The following is a 15,817-nucleotide window of genomic DNA, read 5'->3' on the forward strand; positions in this document are numbered from 1 at the left end:
AAAGCAAGAGTTAACATTCAATAAACTCAAGGGCTATGACGCAATGTGGCCCTCAGAACCTTCCGAGTGGAGCTGTTAATAGCTTCCTTTCCCAGGACGCGGGTTTGCCCCGTTCACTTATCGACTTTGATGCATTAGTAAAAGAAAATATCAACCCCTCATAACTCTCAGAAATGATACAATACATCACTTGAAAGTAAGCTAGGATCAACACATTGTTAACTGTTTGATCTCTCGAGTCAAAATTAATGATAGGTGTTTTGCACACACAAAAAAAATGAATGTTAAAAGCCCATTTAAGCTAACTAAAGACATCCATACAACATCAGGGTTGAATTGGAGGTGATTTCCTGCAATGCAGCTGTTATAAGTTTATCAGTCTGCGGGTGGCAGTAACCAGTAATCATAACCAGATTGCAGAAGGGTGGGATGGAACTTATCTTTAAATAGAAGATCTAACTAACTAAGTAACTAAAGCAAGCTGGTTGAAAACTAAGTTCAAGGTATTTTTACTAGAACACCCAAGGGTCTGGGAGAAGCCAATCTTCTGTATATTTTAAAGAAATGAAATGATTCTGAAAGTTTAACTGCTAGGCAGGGAGAAACCAAGGTTAGCAATGATTAACAACAGACCTCCTGTGCTCTTGTACTCGCAACATTTACACAATAATGATAGCTAATAAGAAATGGCATTAAGAAATGACTTCAGCTTTCTCCGCTGAGATGTTGCCATAGGCTGCTGATGAACTTTTAGCTCGTTCTCTTGTGACACGGAAAGGAAAGATCTGAAATGTAGTGTATATTCAAGCAGAAGAACGATTGAAAGAATTCCAAGAAATCTCTCTGAAGAGCCAAAGAGAAGTGTTGCACTGCAAGACAATGCCTCTGGACAATTATAGCCTGTTAGTTTTAATGCATCTCGAATTGCTTCCGTCTGCAGCTAATCTGACCACTGGAAACAGTCACTTTTGCAATGCCCTTTAATTTCTCTGATTTGTGTGTGGGCGGTATCTGTTGGTATTAATATGAATGTTTTCCGGATTGAATTAGAGGAAACAGGGCAAGCTTTCAAAGTGGCATCAACTTGCTGTGAGAAACATGAACTCAGGAGCATGGAAGAGGCAGTGGCACACCGTTAGGGTGATGTAGGTCTGTCCCACATGGTTGTCATGCAAACATGAAAAGGAGCTACAGAGAAGCCCTGCTGCATCCTGAGATCTCAGTACCACTCAAGGGTCTCTTTCACCCTCTTTGTTCTTAATTTTGCCCAATACTCAGTGTTTTCTGGGCACTGCTTCAGGTGCTCTAGCTCCATCCCCATGAGAGCTGCATCTGCAGCCAACAGGGATACCCCCATTTCCTGACCCATGCAGACCCACTCTTTTCTGTGAATGAATGAATCCCTTAAACAATTAAGGAGCGAGGTCAGCCAAATGCAAGCTTCATTTTCAGACTGACCCAAGTCTGCAGTAGCTGCTGTGTCAGCCATCTCCACGTCAGATCCAGCTCCTGCCATCCCTTGGCACTCCCTCCTGCCATCACCTTGCCATCAGCTTGGAGGAACTGTCTTATACCTGGCTTCCAAAAGCTGTAACTTCAGGGAATTTCAAAGTTGCCTCTTTTTTTTTTTAATACAGAACAGACTGAAAAATGGCAAAAAAAAAGGCAAATATATTTGAATGTAAAATAAACATTAAAAATTTAATGGCCTTTTTTTTTTTTCATGAAAAGGAGTCTATTTTTCCAAATCCTTCACACAGCTTTCCTTCAAAGTTTGACAAAAGTTTAAACCTGACATAATTCTCCCCTGTGTTTGACATCTGCACTTTATTTATATAACACTTTCTTTTTTTTCATAGATTTTTTTTATTTCAGAGGTCTTTTTCAGTGAAGGAAAAGCAAATGATTGCTAAAACTGAAAAGCTGAAATGTATTTCAATTAAGACACTCAGCCATTTGCAGGTTTTTTGTTTTCTGGATCTTACTGAACAAAACCTCTTCGTTATTTCTCCACAGCCATAGGATCAGCTTACTCTCTTCTTCTCCCTAAAAGGGCTATAAAATCTTCAGCTGGCAGATCAGCCAGGCTGAGAGATGTGACACATCACAAATAGCTGCAGAGGGTAAATTTTCCATTCAGCAAAGTAGCAGAGAGAAAGCAATTTCTTTGCCTGTCTGAGGACAGGTGGTCAGCAGGCAAACACTTTCCCATTTTTGACTTGCTGTGTGTTTTTCCCAGCTCTTATTGCTTTGGAATGACCTGTCATGGGCAGTCTGGTTACTGGTCTGGGACAGCTGGACTGGGCATGACCTATGGCAAATCAGTGCCTGCCCTCATGCCTGTCTACTCACTGAGTGCAATTACTCTTTGCCAGGCTCCTTGGCTTAAACCATGCCCTCCCGCTTGCAGTGCCAGGGCGTTGCATGCTTCACAGCCTTACAGCCCACCTCACCTTAGCAGTTTCTGTCAAAATTCTACCACATCTGCAAAATTTAGATTTTACAGACAGGGAAACTAAGGCACAGACAGGTGATGTCTCCTGCCCAAAGATATGCTGTGGATGGTGCAAAAGAGAGATCAAGAATTCAGATCCAGCTGCTACCATATTACACTGAGTTACATCTTGTTTAAAGTACAGAAGTGAGGTAGCAATTATCAAAGCTCAGTACTCAACATTTTCTTCAGCAGGTTCTGAAATACTTTCGTTGTGTTAATCTGTTAAGATATGGCAAGGGCTGGGTTAAGACAATGTGTGGTTTAATGTAATCCTTAGATTCACAAAGTTGCTGTTAAAACACAGCCTTGTGAGTGTATGGGAAGCGCTGGCTGCCAGTTCCAACTGGAGGGGAAGTTGTATGCAGAGCAGGGGAACTGGTAAACAACTGGTTAAGCAGTTCAGCCAGCTGCCACTCTCTCCTTGCTGCATCCACAGCGTTGAATTCCTAAATGTGGAACCCAGATGCAAAAATAACAGAGACCACATTAAAGTGCTGCTAATCAGACAAGCAATGGCTCTGGAGGAAGATGCGGAAGTGCTTGGGAGGCTGATACAGGACTGGGGGAAAGACAGCCAGCCTTGGACTGCTAGAGGAAAAGGTTTCTGTGCCTCCACCAAACCTCCTTGTGTGCAGTCTCAGGCACCTGAGACCATGTCCATACACCCACTTGCATGGGCAGGGCTCCCAACCCCTTTGCAAATGTGGGGCCCCCAATCTTCTTGACAGAAGATGATCATGGGAGAAATTCTGACTAAAAAACAGCCATGGGATGTGGAAAAAATAGGGTTTTTTACACCAGGCTTTCCAGGAACCAGTGATGTAACTCCAAACATCCCAGCTGGCTATGGGAGAGCAGACCGAGGTCCTGCTTAGAACCATGTCTAGCCTCTCCTTGCTGCTGATAGAGCAGGCCTGGCTGTGAGAGCCCCCAGGGAGAGGAAGGCAGGATAGAAGCAGGTTTCTCACAGTCTCCACAGTGGTGTAAGGCAGAAGGTCCTTCTGCAGTGGGGCCCCAGTGGAATCAGGCATGCAAGTGGCTTCTTGTAGCCATCAAAGGAGTCTGTGAAAGGTGAAGGTGAACACCTGCATGTACTTGATAAATGGAAGATTGCTTCATTAGTGAACACTTGGGGGTTGGAGGCTGTGAATATGGCAGGTGTCAGCTCCTCTGTACTCAAACTGTGTCACCTGTAATTATTATTTAAGTGCTTGATTTGCTCTTGGTTTCACCCTTTTCTTGGCCATGGCCAGGACTGAGGTTGCTGATGTATAAAGGTGAGTTAGGAGTCTTTGGTAGCAAAAGCTGTCTGCTGACTTCATGTTCTATGCTCTTTTCTGCTGCTACTGTCTCTGCTCTACTCAACACCAGGACTGAGTACAACACAAAGTATGGAGAAGGTTCCTGCAAGCTCTTCCCACACTGCAGACAAAATAATTCTAAACTTTTAAAGTTTGTTGCTGTAGTGTGAGGTTGTCCTCTTAAGGAAGAGTGGGTGTTGCTTTGTCCATGTAGGTGACTAAAAGCATTCCTTGGAACAGGGAGTGCAGAAATGAGTAGGAAGTGTAGTCAGAAGCCTTTTTGCAAGAGCTGATTTGCTCTTGTCCTTGGGACAGGAGAGTTCAATCTGCAGTTCTGGCTGGAGCAATACTGTTGGGATGTGGTGAGCTTTATCCCAGAGCAAGCTGATTCCAGCTCTCTGAGTAATGCAGGCTTATTGGAATAAGCTTTCCTTTGATCTTGTAGACAGAAGTCCACAACAGCTGCTCTGCAGTAGATAAGGACATCCACTCTCCAGGCTGATTGTATTTGGAGATTAGTCCTCAGGATGTTGCACAACGAAGGAGTGCAGCCCATAAAGGCAAAATGGTCCTGTTGGTTTGTACACCTGCAATTGGGACAGTCCTTCCCTTGGGGAAGGACATTGCCTGCTTGTGTATCAGGGCTGTAGCTGTGATGTGTAGGTGTGATGTAAACTGATGAACTTCTGCTTTGTCTCTCTGCTGTAAACCCATAACTGTTTCATCTTATGGATGCTGGGGAGAAATACTATTCTTGTCTGTTAAAGCTGGGGCACATGCAATGAATCTGGAAGTTGCCACAAAGATGTTTGGGGTTTTTTTTTCCCCCTCCTTTTTAATGGAAATTACTTGATTGTAACTCTTCTCTTAGAGTTCTTAAAATTTGTTATTTCAAACAGATTCACTAAAACATCTCTGTCTATATTGTTTGACTTAAATGGTGCTTTGCTCCTGCAAGAGAGAATGAGAGCAATCATCTGACATAGATGGCTCTGGCAGTGCTCATTTGGGAGTTCCTGCAGGGATCACAATGTGTATATTTTCAGTAGGAAAAATCACTTTACCTCCTCCTCAAAGCTTTTGGAAGGGATGATGTGTTGAGTGTGGATCTCCACGAGTCCCATCATTGGTTGTTACCAGGAAGCCATTGTATCTGTGGGCAAGGTATCCAATAAAGTGAAGGGCTCCAATATAGCCTGGAGCAGGGCTGATATGGCTTGTCTTGCCCGTTGTTCTTTGCATGTTGCACCTTTCTTGGCACTTGGGGATGTTGTGAGATGAGAGTTCCCCTAACAGCAACACCATCTCTCCTTGTGTGGAGCAGGGCTTGGATCTGGAAGCTGCCAGAAGTGTGGGTGAGACTGTGGAAATAACCTTTGCCTGTAGTCAAAGGTAGTCAGGAGTGGTGGTGGACATGACTTCACTGTGCCCACTGCTTAGCATGAGTAACCAGTTCCACACATTTCCATGCCAGCCATTAATTTCCAGATGCAATGACTGCACCGTATTTTCCATTTCCAGATCTTGTTTGTACTGGCATGATTTAAAATACTTTGTAATTACTGTGGTTCCTATAGTCAAGCTGCTAGAGAGATGCATGATGCTTAGAAGTTTCTCCTTTAGCTAGCAATTTTGGTAATGACAGTAATTCAAGATAATCTATCTTCATGGCCTTGTGGCTTTCAGAAGTATAGAGATCTCTCTTTTTTTCTTTCTCAGAGATGTAGCCCTGTCTCTCTCTATATATAGCTCTGTGGATATCTGGTACTCTAGATGTGTTTAAGTCCACTGAGAAATTCCAGTCCCATTGCCACAAGCTTTCTACTGTTGCTCTTCAAGTTAATGCAATCAACTAAAATAGGGGGGGAGAGGAACGGGGGGGGAGGGGGGCAGAATGGAGGAGGTAGAGGGACAAGCTTGGCAGGCAGCTGTGGCCATCAGCTGGTAATATTGCCAGCAGCTGTGGGGGTTTGGATGTGCCACAGTAGCTTCTCCACCTTAAATTGTTGAGTGATTGTGAATGTGTTGGACTCTTCTCCTGAGCTAAGAGGTGAAAGAGGCCAGGGCACAATGAGAAACCCAGGGTGCTGGCACACAGCCCCTGCATGTGTGGGATGGGCTATCTGTAGAAGGACATGTTGGTGATTCCTGACCAGATTCTACATTGCTTGCATCCGCTCCTCACAAGCGATAGTTGAAATGGGATGTGGCAGTTTCCTCTTAAAGATGAGGTGGCCTCAATGAGTACAACTTCAGGCAGCAGTTTAGCTTCATTTTGGCCAACAACTCGCAGCACAATAAACAATTTTGGCAGCCAGATGTGACAACTTCCTATTGAACCAGGAAAATCTTTCAGTTTTGGGAAGGTGGCTGAATCCCAAAGCTGCTTTCATTTGCTGGTTAAGTGTACCACCAACAGAGACACCCCTAAATTACTTCTGGGAGAAACTTGGTCAGACAGATCAGAGGCAGACATCTCCCTCAGTGTGCAATTATATGTGCTGCTTCCTTTGAGACAAAGCCAAAGCAAATGGGAAGCAGCAATTAAGGTCGGCACCAGCAATGAAGACTTGAAATATAGGGCACGATGTTCACCAATCCACAACATACAGAAAAGGCCTCTCCTTAGCTTGACCAAAGAGAGAAGAGCTGTAGCTCAGTATTTTTGTGTATTGATCAAGTAACTGCTTTTCCCCAGAAGATTCTCATATGTGGGAGTGGCAGATGTTAAGAGTTTAGTTAAGATGTTAAGAGTTTATTCTTCTGCAAATACATGACACCTCTTGGCAAGTTGCTCATTCTTACCCTCCCTTTAGAGGTGGAAAGGTTTACTATGCCTCTGTCCAATTGACTCATATTTTCAACTAGAGGCTGACAAATCTGGGGGATACTAAGCCTAGAACTGTCTGTGATTTCCATCCCAGTGTTTGGAAAAACAGTTGCCTTCATAACAAAATGGGGGCCTCTCTGCCACCAGAGGCATGGCACTATGTTCATGTGTTTGTCTAGTAAGTGCTCCTGTTGTAGGGACATTGGCACTCCTGATCTCTTCTTGAAAGCTTGCAGCTCACACAGTTTTTACGTAGTTTGTACCAAAGGTTTTCAGTTTGTCTGAGTGTATCTAACAAAAGAGGGATGTTGTATCTTGCTTGCAGGGTACTAAGGGGCTGTAGACTGTGTCACGCTCTTGCAAACTGTGTATTGATGCTGTATTTGATCAGCCAGGGACTGACCTAGAAAATGACAGTCCTTGTGATCTTCTCCACCTCTCCATTTCCTGAGCATCTTTCAAGAGGAGGTAGGTAAATCACAGGCCTGATACTTCTCTGGTCGTCTAGCTTGTTTCATAAAGAGGAGGAAGATACATATAAGGAGACACCAGAGTATGTCTGACACATGGTCTGGAAATGAAGCATAAGGAAATCCAGTATCCTGCAGCGTTGGCAGACATGTTTTTCTTTTCATTTTCTAAGAGGTGCTGCAGCAGAAAACCAGATCTGCTTCCTCAAAGACTGTCACTCCCATCTGGAGAACATAATATTTGACCTGTGGGCTTAATTTGCTGTCAGTCTCCCCCATCTCCCAGGAAGGAGTCTCCATCTCTTTTAACTTGAGGCTGTTGCCACTTACCCAAACAACAGGTTTATCAAGGCTTGTTCTTGAGCCAGAAGAGAAACATGAAGTAAATGAATGCAAAATGCAACCTTCCTCCTTTTTAACTAATACCAATCAAACCACTTTGAAGAGTAACTGCTTTGCAAGTGCTGGTTAATAGGACTGTCATTGCAACTTCATATGCTAGTGCAGAGGAGTCAGGCTGCAGTGTGTCCCTGAAAGGCACACATCTTTCTCTGGCTGTGTTATTTATTTTTTTTTTTAATTGAGCATCTTGTTCTCAGCTGCTACTAAAAGCAGGAAATTTCTCCAAGCTGCAAAGAGCTGATACAGTTTGTGCCTTGGATTGATTACGCATTTCCACCTACTCCTGTGAAGCTGCAGCTATTGCTTCTGAGAAGTCCCTCCATCAGTTCTTGAAGGGATCTAGCTGCCATTCCTGACTGAAATGGTTACAAGATCATGGCCAAGTAACTAAGGTGGGGATACCTTAACCTAGACACTAGTCATCATCCCCCTAGCCCCCCAATCTCATGAAAGTCCTTTATTACCCTATCTCATTCTTTTCTGTGTACCACTGAAAGCAGTTGCTTTGGAATCCCATTGTACTCTTCATCAAGTGTAATTTAAGCACACCCTCACTAGTGTGCACTATGAAGAGCTTTGTTTTCTCCTGCAAACCAAAAATGCCAACTTTAAAAAACAATCTGGAAATAAACAGTTACATGATCCACTGAAATTCGTAACAAAGGGCAAATTGAATCCTTCATGCTATGTAACAGCCATAAATAAAGGCTTTATGGCTGAGAAGTTGTAGGCAACGTTCCAGTAAAATCGGATTTATTCCCTCCCCACTCTCTGCAATTTGAATCTCTGGAAATGGGGGTTCCGAGGTCTGTTCTCACACAATGTTAACTGCAGCTTCCTAAACCAGACTCCCTGCCAGTATTTATAGTTCACATTCTGTGCATGGTATGTGTGTATGTAACTACACCAGCTTTTACAGTTGGTTTCTCAGTAGTCATGTGAAACCAAAACAACCGATGAACTGAATTTGGAATCACTTGTGCATTTCTCTAATTTAAAAAAAAAAGAATAAAAAAGGTCTGGTATGCTGTTAGGAAAAGGATCTCTTGATTAAAGTTGCTCCAAATTGATGGTGGCCCAGCATCTGTGAGTGTCATGTTCCTTCTCCCTAAAACCACTGGCTGAGTTTCCTGAGGAACACTGCAAGATGGATTTCAACACCTGGTTATACAGTTGCAAAGTGAGTAGCTGAATGCTTTCTTTTCTGAAATGCCTAGCCCTACCTCTGCTTGCTGTGCACTCCAAAATTTAGCCTTGAGGTTTCATTAAAGAAGGCCTTGGAGTAACTAACCAAGTCCTTAAACTGCAGTCCAGGCAGGTCATACCCTGTTAAGGTAAGACAACTCAATTCAGTGAATTTAAGAGCTAGGTGCTAGCATCAAGAGCCAAATGTAAGTCAGTAGTGGCAGTAGAACACTGCAAGAAATTAATAAACAAATAAGAAGCAATACTATTCATCTGCCAGTTTTGGATTAGCTGAGTATGTTGGTTTGTTCTCCTCTCTTGCATGTTTAGTACATAGTCAAAGACAGAATTTGCTCTCATTAAGCAGTTGCCCAAGTATCTTTTTCTGCGGAGGCTGATCAGTACTGCTGACCAAGGCAGATGGATGTACAGCCATCAACCTCTCTGTTCTTGTCTACAGCTTGTTATAAATGCTGGACAAAATGGCTTAAATTGTTGGCACCTGAGAAATGATATCTTTGAGCTCTGACCCCTCATAACCAAATCCAGACATTCAATGTCTCTGCTTCCACGTATTTTATATGAAGCATCTGACACGGCAGCAGCAAATAACAAAGGAATAAATCCAGCAGCCTGAAATGGTTTGTTTTCATTAGCTGAGCTGAAGGTCACCTTGCTGGTGTCACCATTAGAGTCTGGCCACTACCAAGGACATTGCTTGCTCTAGACCTTAGCAGAGATGATGCTGCGGAATAGAAGGTGGGGAGCTAGGTGGTTTTTTTGTACACTCACAACCACAGTGACCTCCCAAACATCGACATGCTGCTTTAGAAGTATGGCATAAACCTGAAGTTCAGGTCTTGAGCTACAGGTGCTGACACGTTAAAGAACACCAGATCTGCTGAGGTCCTTGTGTCATGTCTCTCCCCGCCTTTTTCTTAAGAGCTGCTTAAAATAAGACCATTAGCCTAAAGTAATCAGCAGCGCAGGGCTGCTAACGCAGGAGCCACTTCTGCTTCCCATTCTGAAAGGGTGAATGCATGGTTCTAATTATGGGCAAGCCCATGAATATTGCAGTGAATACAGCCACTCACCCTCTCCCAATTCCAGACTCAAATGCCCCATTCCCCAAATTACTGCTGACTGGCCTGGGATTGGATTTTACCTTGGACAAGCAAGCCAATTCTTTGAGGGTGAGGTTAATTTCAGCCGTCCCACTTACAACGCATCATTCAAATGGTTAAATGCTTAACCATGTCTGCAAAAATCAGTCAAGGGCAAAGCTGCCTTTCTGAGGGCTTGTGGGAGCGGGGCTGTAGGCCTCTCTGCTCTCCCAATTTCCCCAGTACTTTTCTCTGATTGGAAAAAAAAGGAAAAAACGAAAATTGAATTTGATGAACATGACTATGACTTGTCTTGTTCTCCTTTTAAGTATAAAGGCCAAACTCAAGCTGTCTAAAGCTTGTGTTGTCTTCATTTATGGGATTAATTCAAACATCAGGATTCTATTAACTGGAGAAAAGAGCAGATTTGTGGGCAAAATCCACAGTATCAAAATCTCTCTCAGACCATTAAAAAGTTTGCTTCTATGTCTGGTCAGCAAATAGCATGCAAACTGGTTTTCCTAGGGGCTAGGAAACAAATTGATGCATTAAACCTGTGTTATTCCAAACTTCTGATCTTTCTTAGCTTCTAGTTTAGGAATACAAATTCTGTTGTAGGAATAGATATTTTTATTTGAAACAGAGCGACTCAGAGTGGCCATAATAACCCATTTGTGTTGCTTTTGTACTTGGTAATGAATGACTGTAGTATAAAGTGCTCCTAGTTTTTGCCTCAAGGTCTTGTCAATCATTACCTGATAAATAAAAACTTCAAACAGGCTCCTTTTAGCTTAATTGGGCAGAATTTCTCTCCAAAGGAGCAGCTGAGTATGGAGAATAATGTGTTAGCAATGAAAGTCAGCAAACAGGGTGTTTGGATGGAAACAGAGGATGCAAACACTGAACTCAAAAGATGAGCCTTTACCCAGAAAGTGTATATTCCCATTGCAAGAAGAGCTGAAGGGATTGAAGAGAGCAGCAGAGGAAATCCTCTGGTTCTTGGCCATGCCACTGAGCTGTGCTTGTGCTCTCCCTTGCTGGGTTTAGGATTTACAAGTGACACTTCCATAAAAGTCAGGACTCTTAACATTACACTAAGGCTTGCTTAAATCATTATCTTTTATTATGTGACCATTGGCAACAATGGAGGCAGTTTCTTGCATAGGGACAAAAGGATCCCACTGTCAGTACTGGAACAGATCTAAAAGAGCCCAGTTAAACAAACATAATGTCCTCCAAGTCTGGCCTGGAAGGAAGTTAAAATAACTGATCTATAAATGTTTTAAATGTTCTTTAAAATGTCATTACTCAGATAAATCTAGCTGTTTTGAAGCTGGTTCTCTAGAGTTTTATGGCCCTGCCAGTTTATGGCAGCGTTTGTATTCACGTCAAGAATTCCTCTTCCAGAACAGTAGATGAGGAGACAAAGCCACAGTAGCGCTGCAAACTGAGGGGAGGCTGCAACCAGCTCGGGAGCAGAGTTTTGGCTCCCAGGCTGGGAAAACTGCTCCAAAGCATATCCAGCTAGTTGTGTGTGTTTGTGGCAGAGCTGGAAACCAACCAATATTTCATGATGTAAGGCTAGAGATGTTGACATTACTGGTAAAGCTTCTGTTGGTGCAAGACTGGCACTGTAAAACAGGATGATTTTTCTTCTTTCTAAATGTTTCTGCCTATTGCTGAAACCACCTCTGACTTACACTGGGGCTAAAAGCAAAGAATTGGGACCATAATGAGAAATAGCAGAGGATGCTCCTTCTAACTTCTAAAGGTAGGCATAGCAAAGTCAAGCAGGCATTAGTTTTGGTCAATAAGGGCCTTTCTGCTGATGCTTGGCTGGACTTCAGCTTGCTGCATGAAGCAAATTCATTTTTGGGTATGTAATCACTTGTGAAAGATGGTAGATGGTAGTTCAACTCCAAAACACTGATGATTTAAGCCTCTGGATCAACAAAGATATCTACATAAACGGGCACAACTCTGCTTGCAGTTCAAAGTAAACAAGAACCCAAAAACTGCTGTTATGCCCTGAAGATATAATATTAGTTAATACAGGGGTTTAGACCATTATTTTTTTCAGCTGCCTCCATAGCAATGTGGTGTGGTATCCACAGTAGGAAACCTCATGCCAGCAGCATCTCTGAAATATGCTAAAACAATCTAAATTAGAAAATGTCAGCTTCTTGGCTGATGTTCCTTTGGAGTTTCTTTCTTCCTTTCTTGTGCCTCTATAATTTTATTGGGATGACTAAATCTCTGAACTATGTTAGCAGTAAACAGAACTAATTTACCCCCTGCTTCTTTGAAACAGCTGCTGACAGCTGCACTACAATTCAATCACAGATCTTTGCAGTGCAGACTGCAAGACATATTCATATTTTTTTTTTGGTAGAATTCCCTCTCTGTTGTATTTGGGCTGAAGGAATCACACCCAAAAGCAACACGTGCAGGTCTTGCTCGTACATAAGGATTGACGTATGTGAAAACAGAGGCTCAGGATGAAATACGCCCAGCCAGAAAGGTTCTTTGAGTATAGGGAGAATAACCACACAGATACACACTGTTGTTGGGATATCTTTTGTAAAGTTGCAATGATTTATTTTACTAGTTTGTACAAAAGGCTTCTGACAACTGCTCTATGAAAAGAACCAGAAATGTGTATGCATTTTTGCCAACTGTTAATAAATATCTTTCTTAAATAAGGAAACAAATGTGTTTAGGAACCGAGAATCATTTTTCCTGGATGTGATTGAAAAGGAATTCAGAGATGGAAATAAATAATTCTTCTTCAGCTTGTGACAACTATTTACATAAAAATGTACAAACAGTGAAGCTGATGTTGAGCCTAGCAACAGAAATCCTGTTATTATGTTTAGGGGAAAAAAAAAAAAAGAACCAACAACAACAAACAAACCAAACCAGAAACAATCCCCACATCATATTTAATATAGGAACCCTATACAGCAAGATACTCTGGTCCGAGTTAAAAATGCAATACACCAATGCAGTGACCACACACTGAAACACCCGCAACAAAAACTAATCCTTGACTACTAAATAGTGGAAGTTTAGGCATCATTAGCTTTTTAACTTTCTAGGCAGTATCTTAACTTCCTTTAGGAGGTTTACAGAAGCACTGGTGTATATATGTATACAATGTCAAAAGATGCTTCCCATCTGTGTGATCGCTCTACCTCTCTTAAGTAAGAGGTGCACTGAAGGCAGTTTTGGCTGTTTATTGTAGATGGTCTTGTCTGCAGGCTCCAGGGAGAGAGAGTCTTTTGGCTTCAGCTGTTGTCCTGCCATTTGTCTGGCTGTAACTATTTGGTTCAAGTCTCACTTTGGGGCAGTTAAGAAGTTTGTTGGAGTTGTGCTTGAGGAGTATGCATGCTATGGCCAGGATGGTCCTGCAGATGTTTGAGTCATCTGGGTTGGGTACATCTGGTAATGTGGCAACTGCTCATCAAGGCCCCAGTCCAAAACCTACCCATGTTGTGGAGAGACTTCCACTTTCCCATAAGCCTGATCCTGCTACTGAGAAAATTGTTGGGAAAGCACCAATTGACTTAAATGAGATTAGAATTAGAACATTAGAAACAAGTTTTCCAATTTATATAATAGGCAACAATTTTTTTCTTCCCTTGCTCATTCTTTTTAAAGTGAGGCATCTGGTCTGGATTTGATCTGCAACTTATAGGAAGAAGAGCAGTGACTGTCTTCTAGAATAAGGCAGTTGTGTTCATCTATCTTCTTTCCCTAACTCTCCTCTAAGGCAAGATATGGAGCCAAGTTCCCACTGTGGCTGCATCACCCTGTCCACCCTGAGCAAAGAGAACCACCTCCAGGGATTTATGATGTTCTGGACCCAGCTGTTGGAGGTTGAGGTTTCAAAGTTGGGAAACTTAGAGCTGGGTGTGCTGAGGATCTGGTGTTTTATTGGATTGAATTTTCTTTTTTATCTCCTGGGTGACACATATGCCAATCCTACTTTTGTAATCACAACCTATGCCAAAGTGTTGAATTAGCTCATGATTGGATACTGCTACTTTGTATTCTTCACCACAACAACTTTAATTGAGTTTTAATTACGTAAGTGTGATGTTTGTGTAACCTGTGACTTTAAAAGAAGGAAAAAGAAAAGCCTTGAGGCTACATTTTCTTGCTCCTGATTCCAGTTTTTTTTTTTTGCTGTGGCTCCTGAAAGGGTTTTCTAATTTTTAGGTTTTTGTTTTGTTTTGTTTTTTAAGATGAAGCCAATAGTGAAGCAGAGGGGGTTATCAAAACCACTGACCCTGGGAACTAAGGTTTCCTAGCTTGTTTCTAGTCGAGTCTGTGTGGTGCTGGGTGTATGTCCCAGTTTACAGCACCTTCTGCACTTGAACCTCCCTGTATTGAGAAAGCATTGGAACTTGTTTTGTCAGTGAAGTCAATGGACATTTTCCAAACAGGAGCAGGATCTTTAGCTGGCTTTCACAACTCCATAACTGCACAGGATTAACCCAGCTAAATGTGAGGTTTAATCTCTGTTTCTTAACATTTTGCTGCTTTCCCGTTTCAAGTTCATAGCTATACTAATTCTTTTTGCTTGCTTGAGGAAATTTCCTTCCCTGTTGATCAAAAAAGGTAGGCTCAAAAAGTCTTGCTCTTTGGAATTATTTTGCTTGCCAGTTAGAAAATTCTTGAGGGGGTTGTGTTGCTTTGTTTCTTCCTTCCTTAAGACCAGTCTTTTGAATTTGCATTAATCCAGGCATAGTTTTTGCTCTTATAGTCTAAAACTGGAAGCTTCATGTAATTAGTCTTTCTTTTTGCTTATGAAATTGAAGGAAACAGAGGGATGGAAGTAATCATTCTCTAACAACCTGTTCACTCCAGGTATATTATGTTCATTTTATTGCAAACTGTGTTACAGGAACTACGCACGCTTATTAGTCACAGCACATTCTCACCTTTGATAGATTATCATTTTTTAACTCACAATCAACACTGGTGAGCTTGCAATCTTTCAGAAAGACTTATTTGCAGAAGTATGTACTGCAGGAGCCGATTTTGTAGGCAGATTTGGTTTTAAATGGTTTCTCTGGCTTGTTTCAGTTTACAAGCTCATTGTCTGTAATAAACTAAAACAAAATGTGTTCAAAAGCCACTTAGATCCAGAAACTCTTCCATTGTCTGAACTTTCAGAAGCCCAGTCCTACAAAACTGTTTGGGATTTGTTTTTTTTTCAAACCCATTGCTGGAGTGCTAACCTTTTCCCCTCCCCCACATAACCATACAAAACCACTCTTCACAAATAACATTTTTCTTTCCTACAAATCTAATGACAGCCACATGCTCGTACCACCATGTTCCTGTATTTTTTTAAGATAACATTGGAGCTGTCATCAAAATAGAGCACTGAGATGGCATTGAGTTGTGTAGGAGCACAGCAGGGTTTCGGCACAGTCTCTGGGTTTATAAAGTGAACCTAAGGAATGAAAATAGAGGCGTGTTAAGATTTACTTTTCCTCCTCTCCTCCCCCATAGTTTTCTTTCCCAAGCAACCTTCTGTCTGTCCCATGCGCTCACTCAGACATGTTTTGAACACCTGGCTTTGTGTACAAATGTCTTGAGATGTCCCCTGCATGTACCGAGGCTGACACGTGCAGCCAAGTCGGATCTAGCTGGAAATCTTTCAGTGAGGCATGATTGCATTAGGAAATTCCCGTCTGTCAGATCAGTGTTCTCCAGAAGGGTACCAGTTACAATAACCTCCGTGGGACATGCAGATGAGGTTTCAAAAGAAATCCCATCAGCTCTGGCCATGGGGCCCTGTCCCTGTGGCTGGCAGCACCAACACTGAGCTTGGGCCAAGGGCTCTGGGTCCTCTCTAATCTCTCCTGAGGGACCTCCAAGGAGAGGAGGCAAAAGCAAATAGCAAGCAATCTACCAGGAGAAAACCATCCAGATATTTGTTCCCTTGGTCTTACCTAATAGGTTTTTTTATGCTGTCCTTAGATGTGCATAGGACATGAGATGCAGATGGAAAGGTG

General features: G+C 42.3%; 1 protein-coding gene and 1 long non-coding RNA gene across 8 annotated transcripts in view; one reads left to right on the plus strand and one right to left on the minus strand.

Moving 5' to 3' along the window:
* The window catches only part of LOC137446915 (uncharacterized), a 120,157-nt gene that overhangs the window by 36,649 nt on the left and 67,691 nt on the right, over nucleotides 1-15,817 (plus strand). The gene's annotated exons all lie outside the window — the stretch shown is intronic.
* BMP7 (bone morphogenetic protein 7) overlaps nucleotides 12,338-15,817 on the minus strand; it is a 46,595-nt gene continuing 43,115 nt past the window's right edge. The window contains exon 7 of the mRNA XM_068149994.1: nucleotides 12,338-15,252. Within this exon, the coding sequence (XP_068006095.1) occupies nucleotides 15,103-15,252 (150 nt within the window). The 3' untranslated portion in view covers nucleotides 12,338-15,102. The remainder of the gene's footprint in view (nucleotides 15,253-15,817) is intronic.

Source organism: Melanerpes formicivorus, unplaced genomic scaffold (genome assembly GCF_026170545.1).
Source record: "Melanerpes formicivorus ecotype bairdi unplaced genomic scaffold, bMelFor1.0.p_v2 SCAF_19, whole genome shotgun sequence".
Lineage (NCBI taxonomy): Eukaryota > Metazoa > Chordata > Aves > Piciformes > Picidae > Melanerpes > Melanerpes formicivorus.